General features: G+C 41.3%; 2 protein-coding genes across 4 annotated transcripts in view; both read right to left on the bottom strand.

The window, feature by feature from the left end:
• Window positions 1-4140, bottom strand: part of C4H4orf50 (chromosome 4 C4orf50 homolog) — a 159041-nt gene extending 154901 nt beyond the window's left edge. Inside the window, 1 exon segment of the mRNA XM_038745438.1 lies at window positions 3854-4140. Coding sequence (XP_038601366.1) covers window positions 3854-4140 — 287 coding nt within the window.
• Window positions 4141-13900: 9760 nt separating this feature from the next.
• Window positions 13901-27544, bottom strand: part of JAKMIP1 (janus kinase and microtubule interacting protein 1) — a 234668-nt gene continuing 221024 nt past the window's right edge. For all 3 annotated transcript variants that reach the window (XM_038744991.1, XM_038744992.1, XM_038744993.1), the window contains 3 exons: window positions 20130-20195; window positions 17318-17362; window positions 13901-14325 (listed from right to left, as the gene is read on the bottom strand). In XM_038744991.1, the coding sequence (XP_038600919.1) occupies window positions 14293-14325; window positions 17318-17362; window positions 20130-20195 (144 nt within the window). In that variant the 3' untranslated portion in view covers window positions 13901-14292. The remainder of the gene's footprint in view (window positions 14326-17317; window positions 17363-20129; window positions 20196-27544) is intronic.

The following is a 27544-nucleotide window of genomic DNA, read 5'->3' as shown; positions in this document are numbered from 1 at the left end:
ACCACTTGGGTTGGGGAAAATGGACAGAGATGGTGACCAACTCTTTCTGCATAAGTTATTCATTCATTCTTTTGTATTTATAGAGCATGTACTGTGTGCAGACCACTGCACTAAGCACTTGAGGGAGTACAGTACACAAATAAACAAACACACTCCCTGCCCACAATGAAGTTATGCTACAATAGCAGATTATGTCCCACTCCAACCCACTAGTTACCTCAGAAAAGCACACATTATAATAATAGGGTATTATTACTCTGCTTACTATGCTAAACATTCATTCATTCATTCAATTGTACTTATTGCATGCTTACTGTGTGCAGAGCACTGTACTAAGCACTTGGGAAGTACAAGTTGGCAACATGTAGAGATGGTCCCTACCCAACAATGGGCTCACAGTCTAGAAGGGGGGCTCCTGAGGTAGATAATCAAATTGGACACAGTCCCTGCCCCACATGGACTCACTGTCTAAAGTGGAAGGGAAAGAAGCATTTAAACTCTGGTTTACAAATGAGGAAACTGAGTCTTGGAGAAGTTAGATGACTTGCCCAAAGTTATACAGCAGACAAGGGGCAGAGTCAGGTCCAGGATTCAGGTCTTCTAATTCCCAATTGCATGTCCTGTTTCCACCTCCTACCATGCCTCACAACTTTCCTGCTACAAACCAGCCCTCACGCTTTGCTCTTTTAATGCCCACCTACTCACTCTACCTTGATCTCATTCATTTCACCACCAAATTTTCAGCCACACTCTTCTACTCTAGAGAAGCAGCGTGGCTCAGCGGAAAGAGCACGGGCTTTGGAGTCAGGGGTCACGGGTTCAAATCCCCACTCTGCCAATTGTCAGCTGTGTGATTTTGGGCAAGTCACTTAACTTCTCTGGGCCTCAGTTCCCTCATCTGGAAAATGGGGATTAAAACTGTGAGCCCCCTGTGGGACAACTTGATCACTTAGTAACCTCCCCAGCGCTTAGAACAGTGCTTTGCACATAGTAAGTGCTTAATAAATGCCATTATTATTATTATTACCTCTGGTCTGGGACATCCTCCTTCTTCATAGCCGACAGTTACTTTCTCCACCTGCAAAGTCTTATTGGAGAAGTAGCACGCATTGCCTTGTGGAAAGAGCTCAGGCCTCCCTGGGAGTCAGAGGACCTGGTTTCTAATCCTGGCTCCACCATGTGTCTGCTGTGTGACTTTGGGCAAGTCACTTCTCTTTTCTGTGCCTCAGTTCCCTCATATGTAAAATGGGAATTAAAGTTGTGAAGCCTATGTGGGACATGGACTGTGTCCAACCTGATTAGGTCGTATTTGCTCCAGAGCTTAGTACAGAGCCTAGCACATAATAAGCACTTAAGAAATGTCAATTAAAGAATGCAATGAAGGCACATCCCCTCCAAGAGGCCCTTGCTGAATAAACCCTCGTTTCCTTTTTTCTGACTCTCTTCTGTGTCGTTCTGATTAGCTACCTAAATTCATCCCTCCCTCAACCCCACATCACTTATATACATAACCATAATTTATTTGTTTAAATGTCTGTCTCTCCCACTAGACTGAGAGCTCATTATAGGCAGAGAATGTGTCTGTTATAATGTTCTCTTCTAAGTGCTTAGTACAGTGCTCTGCACACAGTAAGTGCTCAATAAATACCACTGATTACTTCTCTAATGAGATGTGTCTGCTATATTGTTCTCTTCTAAGTGCTTAGTACAGTGCTCTGCACACAGTAAGTGCTCAATAAGTAACACTGATCGATTACTTCTCTAATGAGAAGTGAATTGTGGATGCTCTGTTTCCCACAGAAAATAAGACAGTTATTGCACAAACTACTTAAAAGTGAACATAACTCTCCAACAATTTATAATGGTCATTACTAAGCACTTCCTATGTGCTAGGAACGCTAATGGATAAAATATGGGTTTGGAAGTCAGAAGGCCCTGGGTTCTAATCCCATCTCTGTCACTTAACTGCTGCATAAACCTAAATCACTTCACTTCTCTGGGCCTCAGTTTACCTCATCTGTCAAGTGGGGATTAAGATTGTGAGCCCCATGTGGGACATGGACTGTGTCCAGCCTGATAAGCTTGCTCCTACCCCAGTACATAGTATAGTGCCTAGCACATAGTAAGTACTTAACAATCCCACTATCATTATTATAATTATTGTTATTATTATCCCCACTTTGCATCTGAGGAAGATGATGTCAAGCGACTTAGGTGACTCATTCAAGGTCACTCACACAGAGCAGGCCAGTGTCAGAGCTGGGAAGAGAGTCTGGATCATTTCCCCAGCTTCCAAGCCCGTGCTCTTTCCACTAGGGAAAACCCTCTCCCCATGTCATCTAAAATCTCCCTTGCATTAGTTTTCCATCTCATGTGATTGAGTCATCTCAACTTCCAATCAGTTCTCACACACAGCACTGTTAGACAACTAGGGAATATCACATCCACCAACTCTGTTGTATTATACTCTCCCAGGTGTGACCTTGGGCAAGTCATTTCACTTCTCTGTGCCTCAGTTACCTCAACTGTAAAATGGAGATTGAGACTGGGAACCCCTTGTGGGACACAGACTGTGTCCACTGCAATTTGTTTGTATCCACCCCAGCATTTAGTACAGTGCCTGGCACACAGTAAGCACTTAACAAATATCACAATCATCATCATCAGTTCAGTGTTCTGCACACAATAGATGCTCAATAAATATCACTGATTGTCCGGCAATGTGCATCCATCTGGGCCGATTTGTACTTACCAAGCACTTAGTACAGTGCTCTGCAGATAGTAAGCGCTCAATAAATACAATTGAACAAATGAATGGGCAGAGACTGATTTCCTGTTGGAAGAAATGGTGATGCTGTTGCCTGCAACACTGGTTAAGGTGTCTGTGCAATAGACTGTAAGCTCCTTGTAGGCAGGGATTATGCCTACTCATTCTACCATATTGTTTTCTCTGAAGCACTTAGTATGGTGCTTGCACACATTAAGCGCTTAGCAAAAACCACTGATTGATTGAATATCTTCATTTTTCCTGAACACTAGGTCAGCCTGGAATGTAACTCCCATGTTTAAGGAGAACCGAAGGTATCCAACGGTGGGGGCCAGTAGAAAATGATTCACTTCAGATTTTCGCACTAAAACAGTCCAGTGACAATCAAGCCCTTAATTCTGAAATTCCTTTCAGTTACTTAAATAAAAAGCAAATAAAATGCTCTACCTCCAATTAGTTATTTCCTATCCTCTAGACCAAATCCACTAAATATAAATTTTAAAGTGGAGCAAAGCAAACTCAAGAAATTTGCTGTATAACAAAACAGAAATATTTTGAGCTTCTGCTTGGAGAGTATTAAAGTATCAAGCAACCAGTGGTATTGGGTGAGAGCTTACCAGAGTAAGGGAAACCAGAGAAGGGAAATGAACTGAGCATTTGAGAGAGTGCAAGACGTGATCCCTGCCTTTAGGGATCTTACAGTCTAGGAGGAGACAGACATTACCTACAGATGGAGAGGAATATAAAGATACATAAGTGTACTTGCCACAATCATATCCTTGTTAGTTTTCATATTAATGGCTGTAAAAGCTCCTCAACACTCAGAAGAGTCAGTCACCATCTTAGCCTTAATTATTTTTCCTTCAGTCAATCGATGGCATGGATCGAGCACATATTATGTGCAGAGCATTCTTGGGATAGTCCAATGCAACAGAGTTAACCGATACATTCTCTGCCCTTAATGATCTTACGGTCTAGCAGGGGAGAATAAAAGATGAGTGAAATCAAATGAGATGTTCCCTGCCCTTACTGAGTTACAGTCTAGAGGGGGAGAATAAAAGATGAGTGAAATCAAATGAGATGTACCTGTTTCTAAGCGCAGATTCAGTCTTTACAAATTTGTCAATGACCTCCGACAGTCTTTCTTCTGACATTTCCTGCCATTTGATTTGGTGACTCAAGACGTCATCTTTAATGTTATCCATCGTTTCCTCAAAAGCCACGCTGAGTTTCTCTGCGACATCTATCTCTTGGAAGGCCCAGGCAGGGTCAATTTTAACATTCAGATTAAGAATACTGAATCTTTCACCATTGGGGACTTCAACCCCCAAAATAGATATCTTCTGAGTTCTTCCTGCAATTGAAGATTCCATTCTGGAAATGCCCGTCAAGCCAACATTCAATAACACAGTGAATGTGCATTACTCTTCCTCTCCTGACTTTACATACTTGCCCGCGCACTTTGTTCTGAAATGTCTTTCTTCTCCTCCACAGTGCATGTGGTTTATTCATGAGCCAAAGGCTTGGGTTTCATTAGAGCAAAAATCATGCAATATGAATTAAGGCTTCTCATTTTACAGGCCAAGGTGCATTCCATAGAAGTAATTATGAGCAAAATGGATTAATAAGTTAAATTCGAGGTTTTGGTCTTGAAATGCCTAGTAAATGCTGGAAAGATGAACAGAAAGTGACTGTACTTTTCAGCATCTTCCACTCTGCTAGATGGCATGTCCAAAGTAAACTCATTTTGGGCAGGGAATGTGTCTTTTTATTGTTGTATTGTACTCTCCCAAGTGCTCAGTACAGTGCTCTGCACACAGTAAGCGTTCAATAAATATGTGACTGAATGAATGAAGTGTTAAACTCATTTCACTTTACTATTCCTTTTGATGCTAACTGTACAGGAGAAACAGCGTGGTTCAGTGGCAAGAGCCTGGGTTTGGGAGTCAGAGGTCATGGGTTCTAATCCCAGCCCTGCCACTTTCATTCATTCATTCATTCAATCGTATTTATTGAGCGCTTACTGTGTGCAGAGCACTGTACTAAACACTTGGGAAGTACAAGTTGGCAACATATAGAGATGGTCTCTACCCAACAACAGGCTCACAGTCTAGAAGGGGGAGACAGACAATAAAACAAAACATGTGGGCAGGTGTCAAGTCATTAGAACAAACAGAAATAAAGCTAGATGCACCACATTAACAAAATAAATAGAATAGTAAATCTGTACAAGTAAAATAGAGTAATAAATCTATACAAACATATATACAGGTGCTGTGGGGAGGGGATGGAGGTGGGGCGGGGGGATGGGGAGGAGGAGAGGAAAAAGGGGGCTCAGTCTGGGAAAGCCTCTTGGAGGAGGTGAGCTCTCAGTAGGGCTTTGAAGGGAGGAAGAGAGCTAGCTTGGCAGATGTGAGGAGGGAGGGCATTCCAGGCCAGGGGGAGGATGTGGGCTGGGGAGCGACAGAGGGACAGGTGAGAACGAGGCACAGTGAGGAGGTTAGCGGTGGCAGAGGAGTGGAGAAGGACAGAAGGGAGGTGAGGTGGGAGGGGGCGAGGTGATGGAGAGTCTTGAAGCTGAGGGTGAGGGGTTTTTGCTTGATGCATAGGTTGACTGGCAGCCACTGGAGATTTTTGAGGAGGGGAGTAACTTGTCCATAGTGTTTCTGCACAAAGCTGATCCGGGCAGCAGCGTGAAGTATAGATTGAAGTGGGGAGAGACGGGAGGATGGGAGATCAGAGAGGAGGCTGATACAATAATACATTTGGGATAGGATGAGAGATTGAACCAGCAAGGTAGCGGTTGTCAGGTGTGTGATACTTGACACTTGTCAGGTGTGTGACTTTGGACAAGTCACTTAACTTCTCTGTGCCTCAGTTCCCTCATCTGTAAAATGGGGATTAAGTCTTTGAGCCCCACATGGGACAACCTGATCACCTTGTATCTACCTCAATGCTCAGAACAATGCTTGGCACATAGTAAGTGCTTAACAAATACCATTATTATTATTATCATTATTATTATTATTATCATTATTATGCTCTGGTATAAGTGGAGGAACTGAGGAAGAGAGAGATTCTAAGCTTGAGGAAAAAACTAATTCCTTCCCCACCTCTAAGATCACAAGCAGCATATTATTTCACTATTGAGTTAGTGATCATAGCAACTGATTCCCTTAAAATCAGAGAAAAAAGGAACTACTTTTCCAACTGACTCGCTTTCAAAAAATCAGAACACTAAGGACCCAGGTTCCCAAACTGGATACTGATTATTTCTTGGAGTGTATTTGAATTGACCAAGGGAATTTATTGAATACTTACTGTGTGCAGACCACTGTACCAAGTGCTTGGGAGAGTGCAATACAACAGAGTTGATAGAGATGATCCCTGCTCACAAAGACATTACAATCTAATGAGGGAGACAGAAATTCAAATAAATCAGAGGTAGGGGAAATAATATAAGTTAAGAACATGTACATAAGTGATGCGGGGCTGGTGAGAGAAGCTAAAGACTTCCACAGCCAACTGCATGGGTGACACAGAGGGGAGGGTACATAAGGAAAATGAGGGTTTAGTTAGGGAAGGCCTCAATCACTCAATAGTATTTACCGAGTCTTTACTATGTGTAGAGCTCCGTACTACACATTTATACCTTGAAGCCTTCAAAGCATCAAGAAGTGAGGACAAAACATGCAGGGGTAAAATCAGATTTTTTTTTCCTACTAAAATCAGTAAAAACATGCACAATGTCTCATCGCTTACAAGGTAGAATTGCACACGGAAAATATTGGCGGGGAAATCAATCTATCATTGGTATATATTAAGCTCTTACTGTGTGCAGAGCACTGTACTAAGCCCTCTTGGTTGAGTACAATATAACAGAGTTGGTAGACATGCTCTCTTCCCCAAACAGCTTTCACAGTCTAGACAGGGACACAAAATTACATATATATATATATATATATATATATATATATATATATATATATATATATATATATAAAATTCGATTTATTTATATTGATCCTATTGAGGCCTGTTTACATGTTTTGATGCCTGTCCCCTTCTAGACTGTGAGACCATTGTGGGCAGGGATTGTCTCTATTTGTTGCTGAATTGTACTTTCCTAGTGCTTAGTACAGTGCTCTGCACACAGTAAGCACTCAATAAATACGACTGAATGAATGAAAATTCAGCAGGCCACAGGTGTCATGAGGCCTTCCACAATGAAGCCCTTTTTTCTCTGGCTAGCTCTCCCTTCTGCGTCGTCTGTGTGCTTCAATCTGTGACCTCTGGACATCTGATCTTCACCCTGCCCCTAACCCCGCAGCTCTTATGCACATATCTTAAAATTATCTAGTATAATTACTTATTCATATTAATGAGAAGCAGTGTGGCCTAGTGGAAAGAGCACAGGCTTTGGAGTCAGAGGACGTGGGTTCTAATCCTGGATCTGCCACATGTCTGCTGTGTGTCCTTGGGTAAGTCACAACTTCTCTGTACCTCAGTTAACTCATCTGTAAAATGGGGATTAAGACGGTGAGCCCCACGTGGGACAACCTGATTACCTTGTATCTACCCCAGTGCTTAGAACAGTGCTCAGCACACAGTAAGTGCTCAATAAATACCATAATTATTATTATTATGTCTGCTTCCTCCTCCAGACTGCTTTGCTATTGTCAGGGAACTTGTCTACTAATTCTATTGTACTCTCCCAAGTTGTTAGTCCAGAGCTCTTGCACATAGTAAGCACTCAATCAATCAATCAATCAACCAATTGTATTTATTGAGTGCTTACTGTGTGCAGAGCACTGTACTAAGCGCTTGGAAAGTACAAGATGGCAACATATAGAGACAGTCCCTACCCAACAGTGGGCTCACAGTCTAGAAGGGGGAGACAGAGAACAAAACCAAACATACTAACAAAATAAAATAAATAGAATAGATAGGTACAAGTAAAATAAATAGAGTAATAAATATGTACAAACATATATACATATATACAGGTGGCGTGGGGAAGGGAAGGAGGTAAAATGCAGGGGATGGAGAGGTGGACGAGGGGGAGAGGAAGGAAGGAATAAATACCATTGCTTGATTGATGAAAATGCCAGATGATCTTGCCACAAAGAATGAGCAAGATCTCCATCTGTAGGCAAAGTAAACATCCCATTTACCTCAAACGTATTTGGTTCTTTGATGGTGCTTGTTAAGGGCTGACTATGTGTCAAACACTGTTTTGAGAACTGGGGTAGGTACAAGTTAATTAGTGTTGGACTGTAGAATAATAATTATGGCATTTGTTGAGCGCTTACTATGTGCCAGGCATCGTACTAAGCATTGGGGGGGATACAAGCAGAGTTGGACACAGTCCCTGTCCCACATGGGGCTCACAATCTCAATCCCCATGTGACATAATAATAATAATAATGACATTTATTAAGCACTTACTATGTGTAAAGCACTGTTCTAAGTGCTGGGGAGGTTAGAAGGAAATCAGGTTGTCCCACTGGGGGCTCACAGTCTCAATCCCCATTTTAAAGATGAGTGAACTGAGGCACAGAGAAGTGAAGTGACTTGCCCAAAGTCACACAGCTGACAATTGTTAGAGCGGGATTCGAACCCATGACCCATGATTCCAAAGCCCCTGGTCTTTCTACTGAGCCACGCTGCTTCTCTGAAGCAGCGACATATGACATATGAAGGAACTGAAAGACCAGAGAAGTGAAGTGACTTTCCCAAGGTCACACAGCAGCGTAGAAGGAGCACTGGGTTTAGAATCCATGACCGTCTGTCTCCCAAGCCCATGTGTTATCCACTACACCATGCTGCTTCTCATAGAAGAGAGAACAGGTATTGAATCTCTATTACACAGTTGAGGAAAATGAGGCACAGAGAAGTTAAGTGACTTGCTCAAGGTCACACAACAGACAAATGGCGGAGCCAGGATTAGAACTCACATCCCTCGACTCCCAGGCTCAAGCCCTTTCTACTAGACCATGCGACTTCTTCTAGATTTTGCATAACGTTCGGGCTGTCTGCAAATCCTATGAAATAACTGACATTCAGCTTTCTAAATCAACCAATAGTATTGACTGAGTGCTTAACTAATAATAATGTTGGTATTTGTTAAGCGCTTACTATGTACAAGGCCCTGTTCTAAGCGCTGGGGAGGTTACAAAGTGATCAGGTTGTCCCATGAAGGGCTTACAGTTTTAATTCCCATTTTACAGATGAGGTAACTGAGGCACAGAGAAGTTAAATGACTTGCCCAAAGTCACACAGCTGACATGTGGTGGAGCTGGGATTAGAACCCATGACCTCTGACTCCAAAGCCCATGCTCTTTCCATTGAGCCACGCTTCTTCTCAGCCTACTTGCAAAGCACTGTACTAAGCGCTTGGAATTAATTGCAACAGAATTAACAGATACAGTCCTAAAGACCATCAATTATTCAATAGTATTTACTGAGCACCCATGTGCTGAAGAGCACACTTTTAAAATTTCTGGAGATTACAAAGCACTTAGTATGGCCCTAGTGAGTTAGTTACAGTATTTATAAGTGTTTCCCATGTGTTATGTGCTGTGCTAAGCACTGGGTAGGTGCAAAGTGATCAGATAGAGAGTAAAATCCTGGCCTAACACTGGGCATACGATCTAAGGCATATCTTTGACATTTTGTCATTTCCTACCTTTTTTTAATTTATGAATTTGTATTATCTGTTTGTCAGATTAAGCACCCTACGAGGAATCTTAGATTCCAAGAGGAAAAGTGACTAATCCAAGGTCAACTATTAGGATGGGGATAAAGCTACTGTCTCCTGACTCACAGTCCTGTGCTCTTTCCTCTAAGGCCATACTGCCTCTCCTTGATTTTGTAGGAGATTATGGCAGTCTGCAAAGCCTATGAAATAATTGACAGGCATCTTCCAAAATAATAATAATAATAATAATGATTGTAGTATTTTGTAAGTGCTTACAACGTGCCAGGCACTGAAATAAGATAAAGGGACTGAACACAGTCCCTGTCCCACATAAGGCTCACATTCTTAATCCCCATTTTACAGAGAAGGTAACTGAGGTTTGGAGAAGCAAAGTTCTTCTTTCTGCTGGATTCATTTTTGACTTAGAAGTAGCTTCTAATTTTTTTTTTTCCACTACCAATTCTTTCAAAATGAACCTGAAGAGGTTGTCAGGCTCACAGACGTGGTCTTCACCAGTTCACTGAGCCTAGCTCCAGATGGAGAGAAAGAATCACTACATTGTGGCCAATTGATCTCCACTTTCAAACCCAGAAGAAGTAAACTTGATGACCAAACCTCACTGAAAAGGAATTTAGAAACTTGGCAATGTGCAGCTTATTTCAGCTCAATTATAAAGTCCTTTTTATGGTATTTGTTAAGCACTTGAGAAGCAGCGTGGCTTTGGAGTCAGAGGTCATGGGTTCAAACCCCGGCTCCGCCACTTGTCAGCTGTGTGACTTTGGACAAGTCACAACTTCTCTGGACCTCAGTTACCTCATCTGTAAAACGGGGATTAAGACTGTGAGGGCCCCCGTGGGACAACTTGATCACCCTACCTCCATCCCCTCCCCACAGCACCTGTATATATGTATGTACAGATTTATTACTCTATTTATTTTACCTGTCCATATTTACTATTCTATTTATTTTATTTTGTTAATATGTTTTGTTTTGCTGTCTGTCTCCCTCTTCTAGACTGTGAGCCCGCTGTTGCATAGGGACCATCTCTATATGTTGCCTTCTTGTACTTCCCAAGCGCTTAGTACAGTGCTGTGCACACAGTAAGCGCTCAATAAATACCATTGAATGAATGAATGGTGGAAAGAGCATGGGCCAGGGAGTCGGAAGGACCTGGGTTCAAATCCTGGTTCTGCCACTTGCCCGCTGTTTGACCTTGGGTAAGTCACTTCACTTGTCTGTGCCTCAGTTACTTCATCTGTAAAATGGGGATGAAGACTCTATGAGCCCTATGTGGGACAGAGACTGTGTCCAACCTGATTAATGTATCTACCCCAGTGTTAAGTAGTATCTGGAACATAGTAAGCACCTAACAAATACCACAATTATTATTATTATTATTAGCTAAGAGCTCTGCATACAGTAGGAACTCCAAGCATTTAGTACAGTGTTTGCACATAGTAAGTGCTCCATAAATATGATAAATAATAATGATAATACTCAATAAATGCTATTGATTTATAAGTAGAGAAGCAGCGTGGCTCAGTGGAAAGAGCACAGGCTTGGGAGTCAGAGGTCATGGGTTCAAATCCCGGCTCCATGCTTGTCAGCTGTGTGACTTTGGGCAAGTCACTTCACTTCTCTGTTTTATTACTTCTCTAGATTTATTACTTTATTTTACTTGTACATATTTGCTATTCTATTTATTTTCTTTTGTTAATATGTTTTGTTTTGTTGTCTGTCTCCCCCTTCTAGACTGTGAGCCCACTGTTGGGTAGGGACTGTCTCTATATGTTGCCAACTTGTACTTCCCAAGCGCCTCAGTTACCTCATCTGTAAAATGGGGATGAAGACTGTGAGCCCCACGTGGGACAACCTGATCACCTTGTATCCCCCCAGCACTTAGAACAGGGCTTGGCACATAGTAAGTGCTTAACAAATGTCATTATTATTATTATTATTAAGTATTATTTAACTATTAAGATGCATTTTTAATGGTATTCATTAAGTGTTGACTGTGTGTCATGCCCTGTTAATATTACAGAACTAGTCTAGTCCTGGATCAAAAAAAATTCAGCCAAAAGAGACAAAAGTTTGCAACATAATCAAAAGTGTCTGCTTTTACCAAAAAACTCATGAATTGAAAAATAGGAACACAAACCTCCTTTAGTTTGCTGACCCCCAAACCTAGGGTCAACTCAAATCTTGAGTTGAATATTCGGATTAATTTTACTGAGCAAGTCGGTCATTGTCGATGATTCCTGATTATTTTTCCTGCTTTACCACGCTGTGCTAAGTTTGCTTGGAAGCCTTTCTTTCTTTTACCCTCAAATTTCAGGTCCTTTCAATTGTTTTTTCCTAATTCCCATCATCTCTTCTAGAAACGCTCTGGGCACGTTACTCCCCTCCTCAAAAATCTCCAATGGCTACCAATCAACCTACTCATCAGGCAAAAACTCCTCACCCTCGGCTTCAAGGCTGTCCATTACCTTGCCCCCTCCTACCTCACCTCCATTCTCTCCTTCTCCAGCCCAGCCCGCACCCTCTGCTCCTCTGCCACTAATCTCCTCAATGTGCTTCGTTCTCACCTGTCCCGCCATCGACCCTCGGCCCAAGTCCTCCCCCTGGCCTGGAATGCTCTCCCTCCCCACATCCACCAAGCTAGCTCTCTTCCTTCCTTCAAAGCCCTACTGAGAGCTCACCTCCTCCAAGAGGCCTTCCCATACTGAGCCCCCCTTTTTCCCCTCCTCCTCCCCATCCACCTGCCCCACCTCCTTCCCCTCCCCACAGAACCTGTATATACGTTTGTACAGATTTATTACTCTATTTATTTTACTTGTACATATTTGCTATTCTATTTATTTTCTTTTGTTAATATGTTTTGTTTTGTTGTCTGTCTCCCCCTTCTAGACTGTGAGCCCACTGTTGGGTAGGGACCGTTTCTATATGTTGCCAACTTGTACTTCCCAAGCGCTTAGTACAGTGCTCTGCATACAGTAAACGCTCAATAAATACGATTGAATGAATGAATGAATGAACTTCATTGATGAGGAGGAAAGCCTTAATTCACATACATCAGCTTTACTAATGAAGACATTTTACCCTGACGTTTCCCCATTTATACATTTTGGCTTTGCGAGTGCCAAATACTTTTATTCTCACTCAGGCTTTCCTGATTTCCACTATTACAACTTTAACTTCATCCTCTTGTCTCACCTTGCGATTTTCAGTTTTTGATCTAGCCAATTCTTGGATGAGAATCCTCACAGCCTATTATTGTGCTCCTTCAATTTCCTTCCCCCATCTTCTTTTTTAATGAATTTGTTTTGTGTTATCTCTCTGCTACAGCAATGACTATTTTTCTTGGACAATTATCTTCAAGTATTCCATCAGATTTTCAAATGCTACTGTTGCTTCTGCCATCTCTTTACTCTGAGCATTTTTTAAAAAAGTTATATTTTCATCTGCGGGGTTTGTTGCACTTCAACGTTTAGGATTCATGCTTTTCTGCCTGAATGCCAGCACTCATTATTCGTCCAATTTTTTCCATCGACTCAACTTCTTAGAGGTTTTTTTATTTTAGTTTTTCCCCCCCTCTTTCTTCTAGATACTGTATTTGGAAATTTTAGGGGAATTCCACTAAATGATTACATCCTGAATCAGACACATCAGAATGACCAAAGTAACTTCTGTCTGGTAAGATTTCTTCCTTGAATAGTTTGCAATCTTTGTGTCTGTAAGCCTATTTTCCTCAATTTACGAATGCCTTGTTCAGCTCCTTTTCATCCTGGTCCACTTTCCTTAAAATTTGCTTTGAAATGTGCCAGGTTTGTAGTTCAGGAGATGTTAGGTTGGCTTCTTCAACGTAAAATGAACTTTGCCTTTTCCAGCAAATCATTCTCAAAATAACTTCCTTGTAGACATTTCTCCAGCTCTAGGCTGCTAGTAGTTTTGTGGGGGGATTCTTCCCCTACTGTAACTCTTCTTGACCATCTAGATCCTTGAAAGTTTTTGAACAGACCATTTTTGGCAGCTTCTGAATTGAACATATCCATTCTATTCTTTTGCCACATATAACTTTGCTCTGTCATGGAGATCCTCTTTGGTCCAACTGTGCTAACTTTTGAGTTTTGGGAAATTGTAGATTATTAGAGTCACCACTGAGGAACCAAGTAGTTTTGCAAAAAACCCCAAAAAACCCAGTACCTTCTCCCTTGACCCTTTAGTCAATTGGGTACTCAGGAGTTTAAATGTTAAGGACTTTCTTCTACTGTTTCTTGAAATATGGGTCTGATCTCTGTGGATCATTTACTTTATCCGTGATGAATGTTCAAAGTAGGGGGTTGCAAATTTGATTTTTTTTAACATCTGTCTTCAAAGAGTTCCTGTAGATTTTAATGTTAATGTTTAGCTTTTCATTGATACATGTACACCTATTTACAAAGAGTTCTATTGTGAAATGCAAATCACATCTGTTGAAAACATGCGGTAAAAAGTTCTTGGGTTTTTAAATCGTTTGGTAGAGTGTAGTTCATACGACTGAATAATTGCACTTGATTTTTTTCTCTTCTGGTACACCTTCTATCCACATTTATGAAGCACGTGTCCTTGTTTGAAACATTAAAGCTTTTCAGGTTGTATGCTGTTTTTACAGAATCCTTAATTAGCCTTAAAGTCTTGCAGTTTCAAGCTTGACAGAATGGTTTCAGGACCAAATTTCAGCAATTCAAAGCTGCTCAAATCTTTTTTCAGAAAATTGGTTTCGGTTTGGAATTTTTTTTTAGGATGGGTTGGTTTTTTTTATTGGTTTGCTTATTTGCAGTAGGACTCAGCTGTTCACACCATAAGCTCTTTTCATATCCTGTAGAACAAATAGGACAGAGTTGAATTTGTGTGAATATTAAGGGACAAAACCAGACATACTATCTATGGGGAATCAAAATGCTCTCACAGTGTACTCATTTTTAACACCACTCTATTTGCAAAATTTTTATGTCTGTCTCTCTTGTTACAGTAAGTGCTCGATACATGTCATTGATTGGAATATGTTACCTCTTTGTTTTGAATTTCTCAAGCTAGTAATAATAATAGTGGCATCTCGTAAGCACTTTCTAAGTGCTGAGGTAGATAGAAGGAAATCGGATCCAGTTAAAGCAGGAAAGAGAACAGGTGTTGAATGCCCAATCTGCAGATGAGGGAACCGAGGCCCAGAGAAGTAAAATGACTTGCCCAAGGTCACACAGCAGGCAAGTGGCAGAGCTGGAATTAGAACACAGGTCCTCTGTCTACCAAGCCCATGCTCTATCCACTAGGCCATGCTGCTTTTCGGTACCCAGTACTCATATTGTAGCAACCACTTCCTTCTGCCTCAGGTCCTAATAACTCTGGTATTTGTAAAGTGCTTACTTTGTGCCAAGCACTGTACTAAGCACTTGGGAAAAGACAGAATAATCAAACTCCTGCCAATGAGGGTGGCATAGAGACCTGTGAGGGACATTCGACAGCTCTGGAGAGAGGGGAATTACAGAGAAATCTGAAAAATGGGAATTAAATACCTCTTCTCCGTAATCATCAGATGGAACTGAGTCCAAACTGGGGCTCATAATCTAAGTAGGAGGAAGAAAGGTATCAAATCCCTTTAGGCAATGAGTCAGAGGTAAAACAGGAATCGCATCCGATCTGATCAACTTGCATCTACTCCAATCCTCAGCCAGTGCTTGGCACATAATAAACACATTAACTCGGTAATTATGTTTATTCTTATTTTTGTTATTACTGTTATGGCAGAAAGACTCTTCCAGAGAACCACTCTAGGTTCGGGTCGACTTATCCAGACTGCCACATCATGTCCCATGAGATGGGAAGGAGCATGGACCAGCGGAAAAAAAAAAAACCCAAAAACCACAGGCCTGGGAATCAGAGGACCAGGGTTTTAACCCGGCTCAGCCACTTGCCTGCACTTATGACCTTCGGCTAGTTACTTATCTGTGCCTGAGTTTTCTCAACTGTAAAATGAGGATTCAATATCTGTTTTATCACCTACTTAGACTGTGAGCCCCATGTGGGACAACCTAATTAACTTTTATCTAGCCCAGCCCTTAGTACAGTGGTTGACACATAGTAAGTGCTGAAATTGAGTAGCAAAATGATGTAGTGGATAGAGTACAAATATGGGAGTCAGAAGGAGCTGGGTTCTAATCCTAGTTCTGCCAGTTATCTGCTATATAACCTGAGGCAAATCACTTAAACTTCTCTGTGCTTCAGTTACCTCATCTGTAAAAATGGGGATTAATTATTTGAGCCCCAGTTGTGACACGGACTATATCCAACTTGATAATCTTGTAACTACCCCATTACTTAGTGCAGTGCCTAGCACACAGTAAGCACTTAAATACCATAAAAATGCCATTATTATTATTATATCATTAATCCACATGATGTCCCAGCATTAAATACTGCAATATCAACTTTATCTGGGTATCATTTCTCTGAAAGTGACATTATTTGCTACCCTAACATAAACTAATAATAATAATAATAATAATGACATTTGTTAAGCACTTGCTATGTGCCAAGCACTGCTCTAAGTGCTGGGGTAGATGCAAGGTAATCAGGTTGTCCCAAATGGGGCTCACAGTCTTAATCCTCATTTTACAGATGAAAGGAACTGAGGCACAGAGAAGTGAAGTGACTTCCCCTAAGTCACACAGCAGACAAGTGGAGGAGCTGGGATTAGAACTCATGACCTCTGACTCCCAAGCCCAAGCTCTTTCCACTAAGCCACACTGCTTCTGGCGTGGAAATTCTTGCTATTATCCAGCTGGCTGGATGACTGGGCCCTGGGAAGTCAGAGAGGTTCACTTATAAATTTCATCTTCTGCTTTCAAAATAAGATTAAAATATTATCATTAGGGTATTTGTTAAGCACATATTATGCTTATTTACTAAGCACTGGGGTTGGTACAAGTTGATCAGAGAGGACATGGTTCCTGTCCTACATGGGGCTCACAGTCTAAGTAGAAAAATAACTCCGGAATCCATTTCTGAGTCTTTCCTTCTATGGAAACTTTATTATCACTATTATTTTCATTATATTATTATTGTTACTAGATATGCAACAGGAATAGGCCATGACCTAATCAGCCGGTAATTTCAGGCAATATGGAGTGAGAATCTGGAGATCTTAAATTTCCGACTGTTCATTTTACCTCCATTACCTTGGATCATTGGCTTGAGATACCTACCTTGTCAACTTCATTCAATTCATTCAGTCATATTTACTGAGTACTTCCTGCATGCGGAACACTATACCAAGCACTTGGGAGAGCAACAATAAACAGATGCATTCCCTGCCCACAATGAGCTTACACTCTAGAGGGGGAGACAGACATTAACAGAAATAAATATTATTTATAAATAAATAATTAGAGCTATGGGTGGGGAAAACTAAGATTTTACCTGAACCAAAAACATATCACATATTTGGCATGTTATTATGCCAATTAAAGAACCTAATGATATCGTTCCTCTCATTCTTGGTACAATTTCAATTTCCACGAGATGAAATTGTACAGTGCGTTTTCTAGATTGACACAGCCATGAAGTTTATAGACCGCCATGTAAAATTTGGTTCTACAGAGTATGTTAAGCTCTTCAGGAAAACCCAAGGGTAACAGGAGTCTGAATAGACCACTAACCCAATTTTACAAATACCCTCCTCATTTGTCAGTGCTTAGAACACTTCTGTGCACATAGTAAGCACTTAATGCCATTATTATTATTATTATTATTTAGAATTGCATTTTGGGGGTGGGGACGGTGGGGAAGAGAGTAATAAATGCAAAGATACCAACCAGATTTCTTGGCTCAATGATGTCATCAAGGCCATAGAATGAATGCTAGTGAGAAAAACAAAAAAAGGAACAAAAACTATAACATAAGGTCAAAAGAAAATGAGAAAAAAGAAAAGAAAGAAGATGTAAGATATGTAATATGGATTTCAATGACATTATTGTACAATATCTATGATATCTGAATTGGTCTTGGAAAGAGTAAATAGCCTGATTTTGCTATTGGATGGAAAACACACTGTGATGAATTTCTTGTACAGTGGCTTTCTTAGCTAGAAGACTGAAAATTCAGGTTCTCTTCCTGGGGAGACAGTGACTTAAAATTTCAAAGTGGTTTCCATTTCTCTCTGATTATCTTCTGCCCATTTCCTCAGGGGGTGGGGCTCTTTGATAATCCTCCTGCCTTTTCCACTGGCCACCCAAGGAATGCATCTACCAACTCTGTTATATTGTACTCCCCCGAGTGCTTAGTACAGTGCTCGGCACACAACAAGTTCACAAGCCCATTGTGGGCAGGGATTGTCTCCCTTTATTGCTGAATTGTACTTTCCAAGTGCTTAGTACAGTGCTCTGCACACAGTAAGTGCTCAATAAATATGAGTGAATGAATGATTAAATACAATTGGTGCTCCAGTGCTGACGTCACCCAAGGACTCCATTAAGCATCATTTTGTTTTACAAAAATGTATTCTTTTTTTAAGCACTTACCATGTGCCATGCACTGTACTGAGTGCTGGGGTAAATATCCCACATGAGGTTCACAATCTTAAGGGGACACTAAGCTTTTAGCTGAGAAATGTTTTTGGCTACAATATCTAAGGCAGCAAAAAAAGCTATTTAGGAATATACCTTTGGGTTATTAGCATGTACAACCTTGCTATTGGGGCAGTCCTTATCTTTTGATGTTATACTATTATATTGGATGCTCCCAAGATCTTAGTACAGTGCTCCGCACACAGTAAGCACTCAATAAATATGACTGATTGATTTTGATATTTCTCTTCCATTTGGAGTCTTTCTGCCCCTGAGATTCCAGGCATCTAGTTTAATATATGCTCAACTGCAGACCTGACATAAAATCAATTTGGTGTCATGAAAAAAATAAGTTTTCACACTATCTTCAGGTTTTTCCCCACTAGGTTTTAAGCTCCTAGATGTCAGGGATGGTGTTACTGACTCGATTGTACTGTACAGCCCCGAGCACTTAGTCCACTTTTCTGCGTACAGTAAGAAATTCCAGCTCCACTATTTGTCTGCTGTGTGAACTTGGGCAAATCACCTCACTTCTCTGGGCCTTAGATACCTCTTCTGTAAAATGGGAATTGAGACTGTGAGCCCCATGTGGGACAGGGACTGTGTCTAACTGGGTTTGCTTCTATGCAACCCAGAGCTTAGTACAGTAGCATATAGTAAGTGCTTAATAAATACCATTATTATCATTATTAAGTACCCAATAAATAGCATTGATTGATTCATGGGTATTTCCAGGATGCATTTCAGATAGAACCCTGCTAGGGAATTAGGGACCCTTTATTGGACATGAATTAGGGGCTATTTATCTGACACAGTGGATCCATCTACCCCAGCCAAGAGATTAATAATAATAATGATGGCATTTGTTAAGCGCTAACTATGTGTTAAGCACTATTCTAGGCTCTGGGGTAGATCCAAGCTAATCAGTTTGGAAACAGTCCCTGTCCCACATGAGGCTCACATTCTTAATCCCCATTTTACAGATGAGGTAACAAAGAAGTGACGTGACTTGCCCAAAGTCACACAGCAGACAAGTGGCAGAGGTGGTATTAGAATTCATATCCTTTTGACCCCCAGGCCCGGGCTCTATCCACTAGGCCATGATCTTTATCAGTATATTGGTCCAGCATTATGAAGCTGGAATATGAAGCTATATGAATGCTAGATTAAAGCCTTATTATGCTATTGCTGCCCGTCTACTTGTTATGTTGTCTGTCTCCCCACTTCTAGACTGTGAATCCATTGTTGGGTAGAGATTGTTTCTCTTTCTTGCCAAATTGTACTTTCCAAGTGCTTAGCACAGTGCTCTGCACACAGTAAGCGCTCAATAAATACGATTGAATTAATAAAGGAAGGAAGCTCTTTGCACTTGGATCTTTGGACATTTGATATTTGCCCCACAGCACTTATGTACATATCTTTAAATTATGTATTATGAATTATTTATATTAATGTCTGTCTCTCTGTCTACACAGCAGGCTCTTTGTGGGCAGGGAACAGGTTTGCCAACTCTGTTGTATTGTACTCTCCCATATACTCTTCCTACAGCCCTCTGCACACAGTGAGCACTCAATAAATACCACTGTTTCACTGAAATTAGCTACTAATTGGAGTAAGCTATTCATGGAAAAAAAGGACAAACAGATGGCATTCCACAACTATGGGGCTATTGAAATACAGTGCTTTTCTTTTTCTCCTCAGCTGTCTACTGAAATGGTGCCTTTTTCTCTACAAAGGGTTCCATTAGCCATTTTTCCAGAAAGAAATTGGATTGAACTTCAGTGATTTCTGCTATCCATCCCTGAGGTCTGAGACGCAGATTTCTCAGCAGGAGGAAGAGAAGTTATTGCTCATGAAGTATAAAATGGCATTCCAACCAAGAGCAGCACAATGAGGCCCTCTCCTGACATCATTCAAAATGGAAGCATGCAGGTTAGTCTGTGTTTTGATTTTATCCAGTGGCCCTCAAAGTTAGACCGTGGAATGTTCTGAAACATGAGCCCAGATCTGTTGAATTAAAATTCCTAAAAACCCAAGCAAATTCCAGCTCTAAAGCACGTACCTTTTCCTCTATTTCTTTCAGTTGGCGCTTTTGAAGTTCTATTTTATCCTCCAGCTCTCGAATCCTCTGAAACAAAATGGGGAAAAACACATCAATCAGGGAGTTATTTCTGTTTTAAAGCCGTGGAACAAAAACTCCTGGCCTCTCAGAAAGCACCAGCTTTGCCACACTGTCAAAGAGGTTGAAGGTGACCTGTTTTTCTTCAGGTTAGAGTCGGGTCTCTTTAACGGGAAGGGATTATTAACCATATAAGAAGCAGCATGGCTCAGTGGAAAGGGCCCGGGCTTTGGAGTCCGAGGTCATGGGTTCAAATGCCGGCTCTGCCAATTGCCAGCTGTGTGACTTTGGGCAAGTCACTTCACTTCTCTGTGCCTCAGTTACCTCATCTGCAAAATGGGGATTAAGACTGTGAGCCCCACGTGGGACAGCCTGATTGCCTTAACCTCTCCAGTGCTTAGAACAGTGCTTTGCACACAGTAAGCCCTTAATAAATGCTATAATCATTATTATTATTATATAAGGGCACATCTCCAAGAGGCCCTCCCCAATTAAGCCCTCCTTTTCCCAGCTCACTCTCCCTTCTGTGACGTCTATGCAACTCACTCTGGACACTCGAGAGTCACTCCACCCCCAGCCCCCTATATAAATTATATATTATAAATAATTTATCCTTATTAATATCTGTATCTCCCTCTAGATTGTAAGTTAGTTATGGGCAGGGAACACAACTGCTACTTCTGTTGTATTGAACTCCTGGGACAACCTGATTATCCTGTATCTACCCCAGCACTTAGAACAGTGCTGGGCACATAGTAAGCGCTTTACAGATATCATAATAGAGAAGCAGCATGGCTCAGAGGAAAGAGCCCGGGCTTTGGAGGCAGAGGTCATGGGTTCAAATCCCGGCTCTGCCAATTGTCAGCTGTGTGACTTTGGGCAAGTCACTTAACTTCTCTGTGCCTCAGGTACCTCATCTGTAAAGTGGGGATTAAGACTGTGAGCCCCACGTGGGACAACCTGATCACCGTGTAACCTCCCCAGTGTTTAGAACAGTGCTTTGCACATAGTAAGTACTTAATAAATGCCATTGTTATTATTATTACTATTACTATAATAATAACTCTTTCAAGCACTTAGTACAGTGCTCTGAACAGAGCAGGCACTCAATAAATACCACAGATTGATTGTCCTGAATTTCTTTTACAGAATCACAAGAAACAGGTTCAGACTGTATTTAATAATAATAATTACTATTATGGTATTTGTTAAGCGTTTACTATGTACCAGGCACTGCACTAAGTACTGGGGCGGAAGCATGCAAATTAGGTTGAACGCAGTCCCTGTCCCACGTGGGGCTCACTGGCTCAATCCCACGTTACAGAGGAGATAAATGAGGCACAGAAAAGTTGAGTGACTTGCCCAAGGTCACACAATAAACAAGTTCTTATTAAATAACCAGACAATATCTCAGTTTTACTCCTAATGAAACTTGTCTGGCATAGAATGAAAGCTGGATACTCACCTATTTCCTGGAATGGGCAAAATGAGATAATAATACTAATAATATTTGTAAAGTACTTACTCTGTGCCAGGCACTGTACTAAGCTCTGGGGAGGATAATAATAATAATAATAATAATGATGATGATAATAATAATAATAATAATAATAATAATAATAATAAATTATGGCTTTTGTTAAGTGCTTACTCTGTGCCAAGCACTTTTCTAAGCGCTGGGGTAGATACAAGGTAATCAGGTTGTCCCACATGGGTCTCACAGTCTTAATCCCTATTTTACAGATAAGGTAACTGAAGCACAGAGAAGTTAAGTGACTTGCCCAAGGTCAGACAGCAGACAAGTGGCGGAGTTGGGATTAGAACCCACTACCTCTGACTCCCAAGCCAGTGCTCTTTCCACTAAGCCATGCTGCTTCTACAAGCAAATACAGATTGGATTCAGTCCCTGGTCTACATGGGGCTCGCAGTCTTAATTCTCATTTTACAGATGAGGTAACTGAGGCCCAGAGAAGTGAAGTGATTTGCCCAAGCTCACACAGAAGACAAGTGGTGTATGAGGAATTAGAACCCATATCCTTCTGATTCCCAGGCCAGTGCTCGATCCACTGGGCCATGGGGGTTGGAGAAGAAGAGTAGAGGAAGAGAAATCGGAACTCACTAGCAAAATCTGTTTTCTGGCCTTCCCCTTAGGCCAGGATCTGAGGGAAAATGGAAGAGCAATCCGTGGAACACAACTGGAAATTACCTTGAAAATGAGATTAATTCAACTTCAAATCACGTATTTTGCAAATGAATCACTCAGTGACAATGTGCTGGATTCACCAATTGAAAATTTTTGACCTTGCTCTTTTTGTCTCTCATCAACCCACCATCTTGACTTGTTTTCTGTCCTTTTGTATAAGACAGTTAGCTTGGACTCTTGTCTGGAAAACCTCTCGGATTTTCAATATTTCAACAATAATAAAGATAATAATAAGAATGATAATAATAACAATAATAATAATGGCATTTGTTAAGTGCTTACTATGTGCAAAGCACTGTTCTAAGAGCTGGGGAGGATACAAGGTGATCAGGTTGTCCCACATGGGGCTCACAGTCTTCATCCCCATTTTACAGATGAGGGAACTGAGGCACAGAGAAGTTAAGTGACTTGCCCAAAGTCACACAGCTAACAAGTGGCAGAGCCGGAATTAGAACCCATGACCACTGGCTCCCAAGCCCATGCTCTTTCCACTGAGCCACACTGCATTTTCTCGGTCGGGGGTCTTTGGTTCACCGGAAGGAGCATGGGCTTGGGAGTCAGAGGTCATGGGTTCTAATCCCGACTCCACCACTTAGCTGTGTGACTTTGGGCAAGTTACTTAACTTCTCTGTGCCTCAGTTTCCTCATCTGTAAAATGGGGATTAAGACTGTGAGCCCCACTTGGGACAACCTTGATTACCTTGTATCTACCCCAGTGCTTAGAACAGTGCTTGGCACGTAGTAAGCGCTTAACAAATACCAACATTATTATTATTATTATTAAGGTGTTCGGCACACCGCGAAGATCGGACTGTAAATGTTTCTCAGATATCTCTTTCAAACTGAGAAGCAGAAAGGCCTAGAGAAAAATGCACGGGTCTGAGAATCCAAGAACCTGGGTTCTAACCCCAGCTCTGCCAAGTGTTTGTTGTGTGAATTTGGGCAAGTCACTGAACTTCTCTGGGCCTATGTTTTCGGGTACTCCCTCCTGCTTGGAGGGAGAATTCAGCGTGGCTTAGTGGAAAGAACACGGGCTTCGGAGTCAGAAGGACCTGGGTTTTAATACCGGCTCTGCCACATGTCTGCTGGGTGACCTTGGGTGAGTCACTTCACTTCTCTGGACCTCACTTACCTCGTCTATAAAATGGGGATTAAGACTGTGAGTCCAATATAGGGCAGGGACTGTGTCCAACCAGATTAATTTGTATCTACCCCATCGATTAGAACAGTGTTTGGCACATAGTAAGCGCTTAACAAGCACCATTTACTATTCATTCATTCATTCAATCGTATTTATTGAGCGCTTACTGTGTGCAGAGCACTGTACTAAGTGCTTGAGAAGTACAAGTCAGCAACATATTATTACTTAGACTGTGAACCTCATTTGGTACAGGGACTGTATCCAAGCTAAGTGACGTGAATTTATCCCAGTGCTTGACCCAAAGGAAGGGCTTATCAAATAGCATTTTTAAAAAATGGGAAAGAAGAAACAGCATGGCCAAATAGATAGAGCATGGGTCTGGGAATCAGCCAGACCTGGGTTCTATTTCTGGCCCCTCCACTTGTCTGCTTTGTGACCTTGGGCAAGTCACCTCACTTTTCTGGGCCTCAGTTATCCCCTCTGTAAAATGGAGATTAAGACTGTAGGACATGGGCAGTGTTCAACACGATTTGCTTGCATCCACCCCAGCGCTTAGTACAGTGCCTGGCACATAGTAAACTCTTAACAAACACAATTAAAAAATGGGCCCATTTCTAATATTTCTTCACATCTGTCGAGTGTGAAGGAGATGATAGGAAGAAGGCAGCATTGCCTAGCTGAGGGATGGGAGTCCTGGGATAATAATAATAATGATAATTATGCTATTTGTTAAGTGCTTACTATGTGCCAGGCACTGTACTAAGTGCTGGGATGGAAACAGCAAATCAGGTTGGACACAGTCCCTGTCCCACATGGGACTCAAAATCTCAATCCCCATTTTACAGATGAGGTAACTGAGGCCCAGAGAAGTGAAGTGGCTTGCCCAAAGTAACACAGAAGACAAGTGGCAGAGTCAGGATTTAAACCATGACCTTCTGACTAATCTCAGTTCTGCCAGTGACCTACTGTGTGACCTAGGACCAGTCAATGAATTTTGGTTCCCTCCTCAGTAAAATATCTTAGTGGGAAGGATTATGCATCTAAAACAAGTATTCACCAAAAGTCTCTAGCATGTAAGTACAACATAAATACTATAAAAATAACAACAAAAGAAAAATTTGAGGCAAATGTCAGCAGCTAGCACCCATGCCCCTGGGTGGGCAACCTTGGGTTATCTCTGGATAAAAAACAAAAACAAAGAAACATGGAATGTTAAGAATGTCCATAATTTCTGTCTGCTTTTTGCATTTGCATTCTGCAAATGCCTAATGTGGTAATTAGAAATGGGGTAAAAAAATATCCTAAACCTACAGCTCTGTCCCTTTGGATTTACATTCATTAGCAAATCCAGGGAAATTGTAATTTTAGCTCAGTTTAGACGAAGAGCATTACTACCTCAGTATTAATATGATTTAAAGGTTCAAACAGTTGATGAATATTTATACCCACAATCTGCATTTCAGATGCTACAAATTCTAAACTGTGTATTCTTCCCAGCACTTAGTACAGTGCTCTTCACTCAATAAGCACTTAATATGATTACTACTACTGATATATTTTGAGTCAGAAATTATCAAGGGGGCACACTTAATGATCTCAAAAGATAAGGCATAATTGCTTTTTCAGATGAAAAGGGATGATTTGCATAATTATACTTGAAAGGAAGGTTGGTTAGGTTACAAAACATGCTGCACAATTTGGACGCGCATAATGCCTAAAATACCCCTAAGGCTGTTTCAAAAAATAGCTGAAATCATTTGAGCTAAAAATCAGCCAGTATGAGGAAACATACTTACATTTTGTCTTGCTAATTCTTTTCTATCTTAGACACCTTTATTGGGCTAGTTTTCAGGGCATTAACATGTCAGTTTAGGAAATTATTTACAAATGATTCTTACCCATTTTAATCTACATTTATTGGATGCTATTCACTCAAGTGGATCACCTAAATTCTTGGTAATGATATACAATTAGTCCAAATATTTTCCAACTGTGGCAATTATGACTTTCATAAGCAAGGGAATTGATGTTTTCATGTATTATTTGGGGATGCTTAATAATATTCCATCACATGATCATAATCTTAGAAATTGGCATTTGATATTCACCCCTCCCTCAGCCCCACAGCACTTATATATATATCTGTGATTTATTGATATTCATGTCCGTCTTCCCCGGTTGAACTGTAGGGTCCTTGTCTACCAACTCTGTTGTACTGCATTCTCCCAAGCCCTTAGTACAGTACTCTTAACAACTATCGTAATTATTAACAAGTCTCCTAATTATCATTATTATTATCACTCTGCCTGTCCAATCTATCTTGTATCTACACCATTGCTTAATAAGGTGCTTGGCATGCAATATCACTTCAATACTCAGTAATAATGACATTTATTATTGGGTTCAAATTTATGACAATAGTTTGTGGTCATATGTTTTATATTTTCAGAATTCCAAGTCTCTTGCATTCATGCTAATTTTATAGAAACTCGGAGAGTTTAGGAGAGCAACACTGCTTATAGTCTGAATCTTTGACAGCAATGAAGACTCGATCACTGTAAAGCTATTTTTCTCATCACAATATCAATCACTCAAATGTATTGAACAATTTCTGTGTGCACAGCACTGTACTAAGTGCTTGGGAGAGTACAGTACAATAGTGTTGTAGACACTTTCCCTGACCAAACCAAGCTCACAGTCCAGACAAGCCATGGGAAGCAGTGTGGCTTAGTGGATAAAGCACAGGCCTGGGGTCAAAAGGACACGAGTTCTGATCCCAGCTTTGCCATGTGTCTGCTGTGTGACCTTGGACAAGTCACATCACTTCTCTGGGCCTCAGTTCCCTCATCTGTAAAATGGGGATTAAGAGTGTGAGCCCCTTTTGGGACAGGGACTGTGTCCAGCCTGATTAATTTATACCTATCCCAGTGCTTAGAACAGTGCCTGGTACAAAGTAAGGGCTTAACAAGTACCCTAATTATTATTATTAGAAGGAGAGACAGACATGAATATAGAAGAATAAATTATGGCTATGGACATAAGTGCTGAGGGAGGGGTGAGAAAACCGAGCAAATCAAGGGGCAAAGTAAATAATGTAATAATAATAATAATTATAGTATTTATCAAGTGATTACTATGTGCCAATCACTGTTCTAAGCTCTGGGGTAGATACAAGGTAATCGGGTTGTCCCACGTGGGGCTCACAGTCTTAATCCCCATTTTACAGATGAGGTAACTGAGGCACAGAGAAGTGAAGTGGCTTGCCCAAGGTCACTCAACAGACAAGTGGTGGAGCCGAGATTAAAACCTGTGTCGTCTGACTTCCAAATCCAGGCTCTTTCCAATTAGCCACGCTGCTTCTATCATCATCATCATCAATCGTATTTATTGAGCATTTACTGTGTGCAGAGCACTGTACTAAGCGCTTGGGAAGTACAAATTGGCAACATATAGAGACAGTCCCTACCCAACAGTGGGCTCACAGTCTAAAAGGGGGAGACAGAGAACAAAACCAAACATGCTAACAAAATAAAATAAATAGAATAGATATGTACAAGTGAAATAAATAAATAAATAAATAAATAGAGTAATAAATATGTACAAACATATATACATATATACAGGTGCTGTGGGGAAGGGAAGGAGGTAAGATGGGGGGATGGAGAGGGGGACGAGGGGGAGAGGAAGGAAGGGGCTCAGTCTGGAAAGGCTCTGGAGGAGGTGAGCTCTCAGTAGGGCCTTGAAGGGAGGAAGAGAGCGAGCTTGGCGGATGGGCAGAGGGAGGGCATTCCAGGCCAGGGGGATGACGTGGGCCGGGGGTCGATGGCGGGACAGGCGAGAACGAGGTACCGTGAGGTGATTAGCGGCGGAGGAGCGGAGGGTGCCGGCTGGGCTGGAGAAGGAGAGAAGGGAGGTGAGGTAGGAGGGGGCGAAGTGATGGACAGCTTTGAAGCCCAGGGTGAGGAGCTTCTATACTTGAACTTCTAAGTTCCTCAAGGGCAAGAATTGAATCAA

This window comes from Tachyglossus aculeatus, chromosome 4, assembly GCF_015852505.1.
Source record: "Tachyglossus aculeatus isolate mTacAcu1 chromosome 4, mTacAcu1.pri, whole genome shotgun sequence".
In the NCBI taxonomy this organism is placed as follows: domain Eukaryota; kingdom Metazoa; phylum Chordata; class Mammalia; order Monotremata; family Tachyglossidae; genus Tachyglossus; species Tachyglossus aculeatus.
This window is presented reverse-complemented; position numbering and strand designations above follow the sequence as displayed.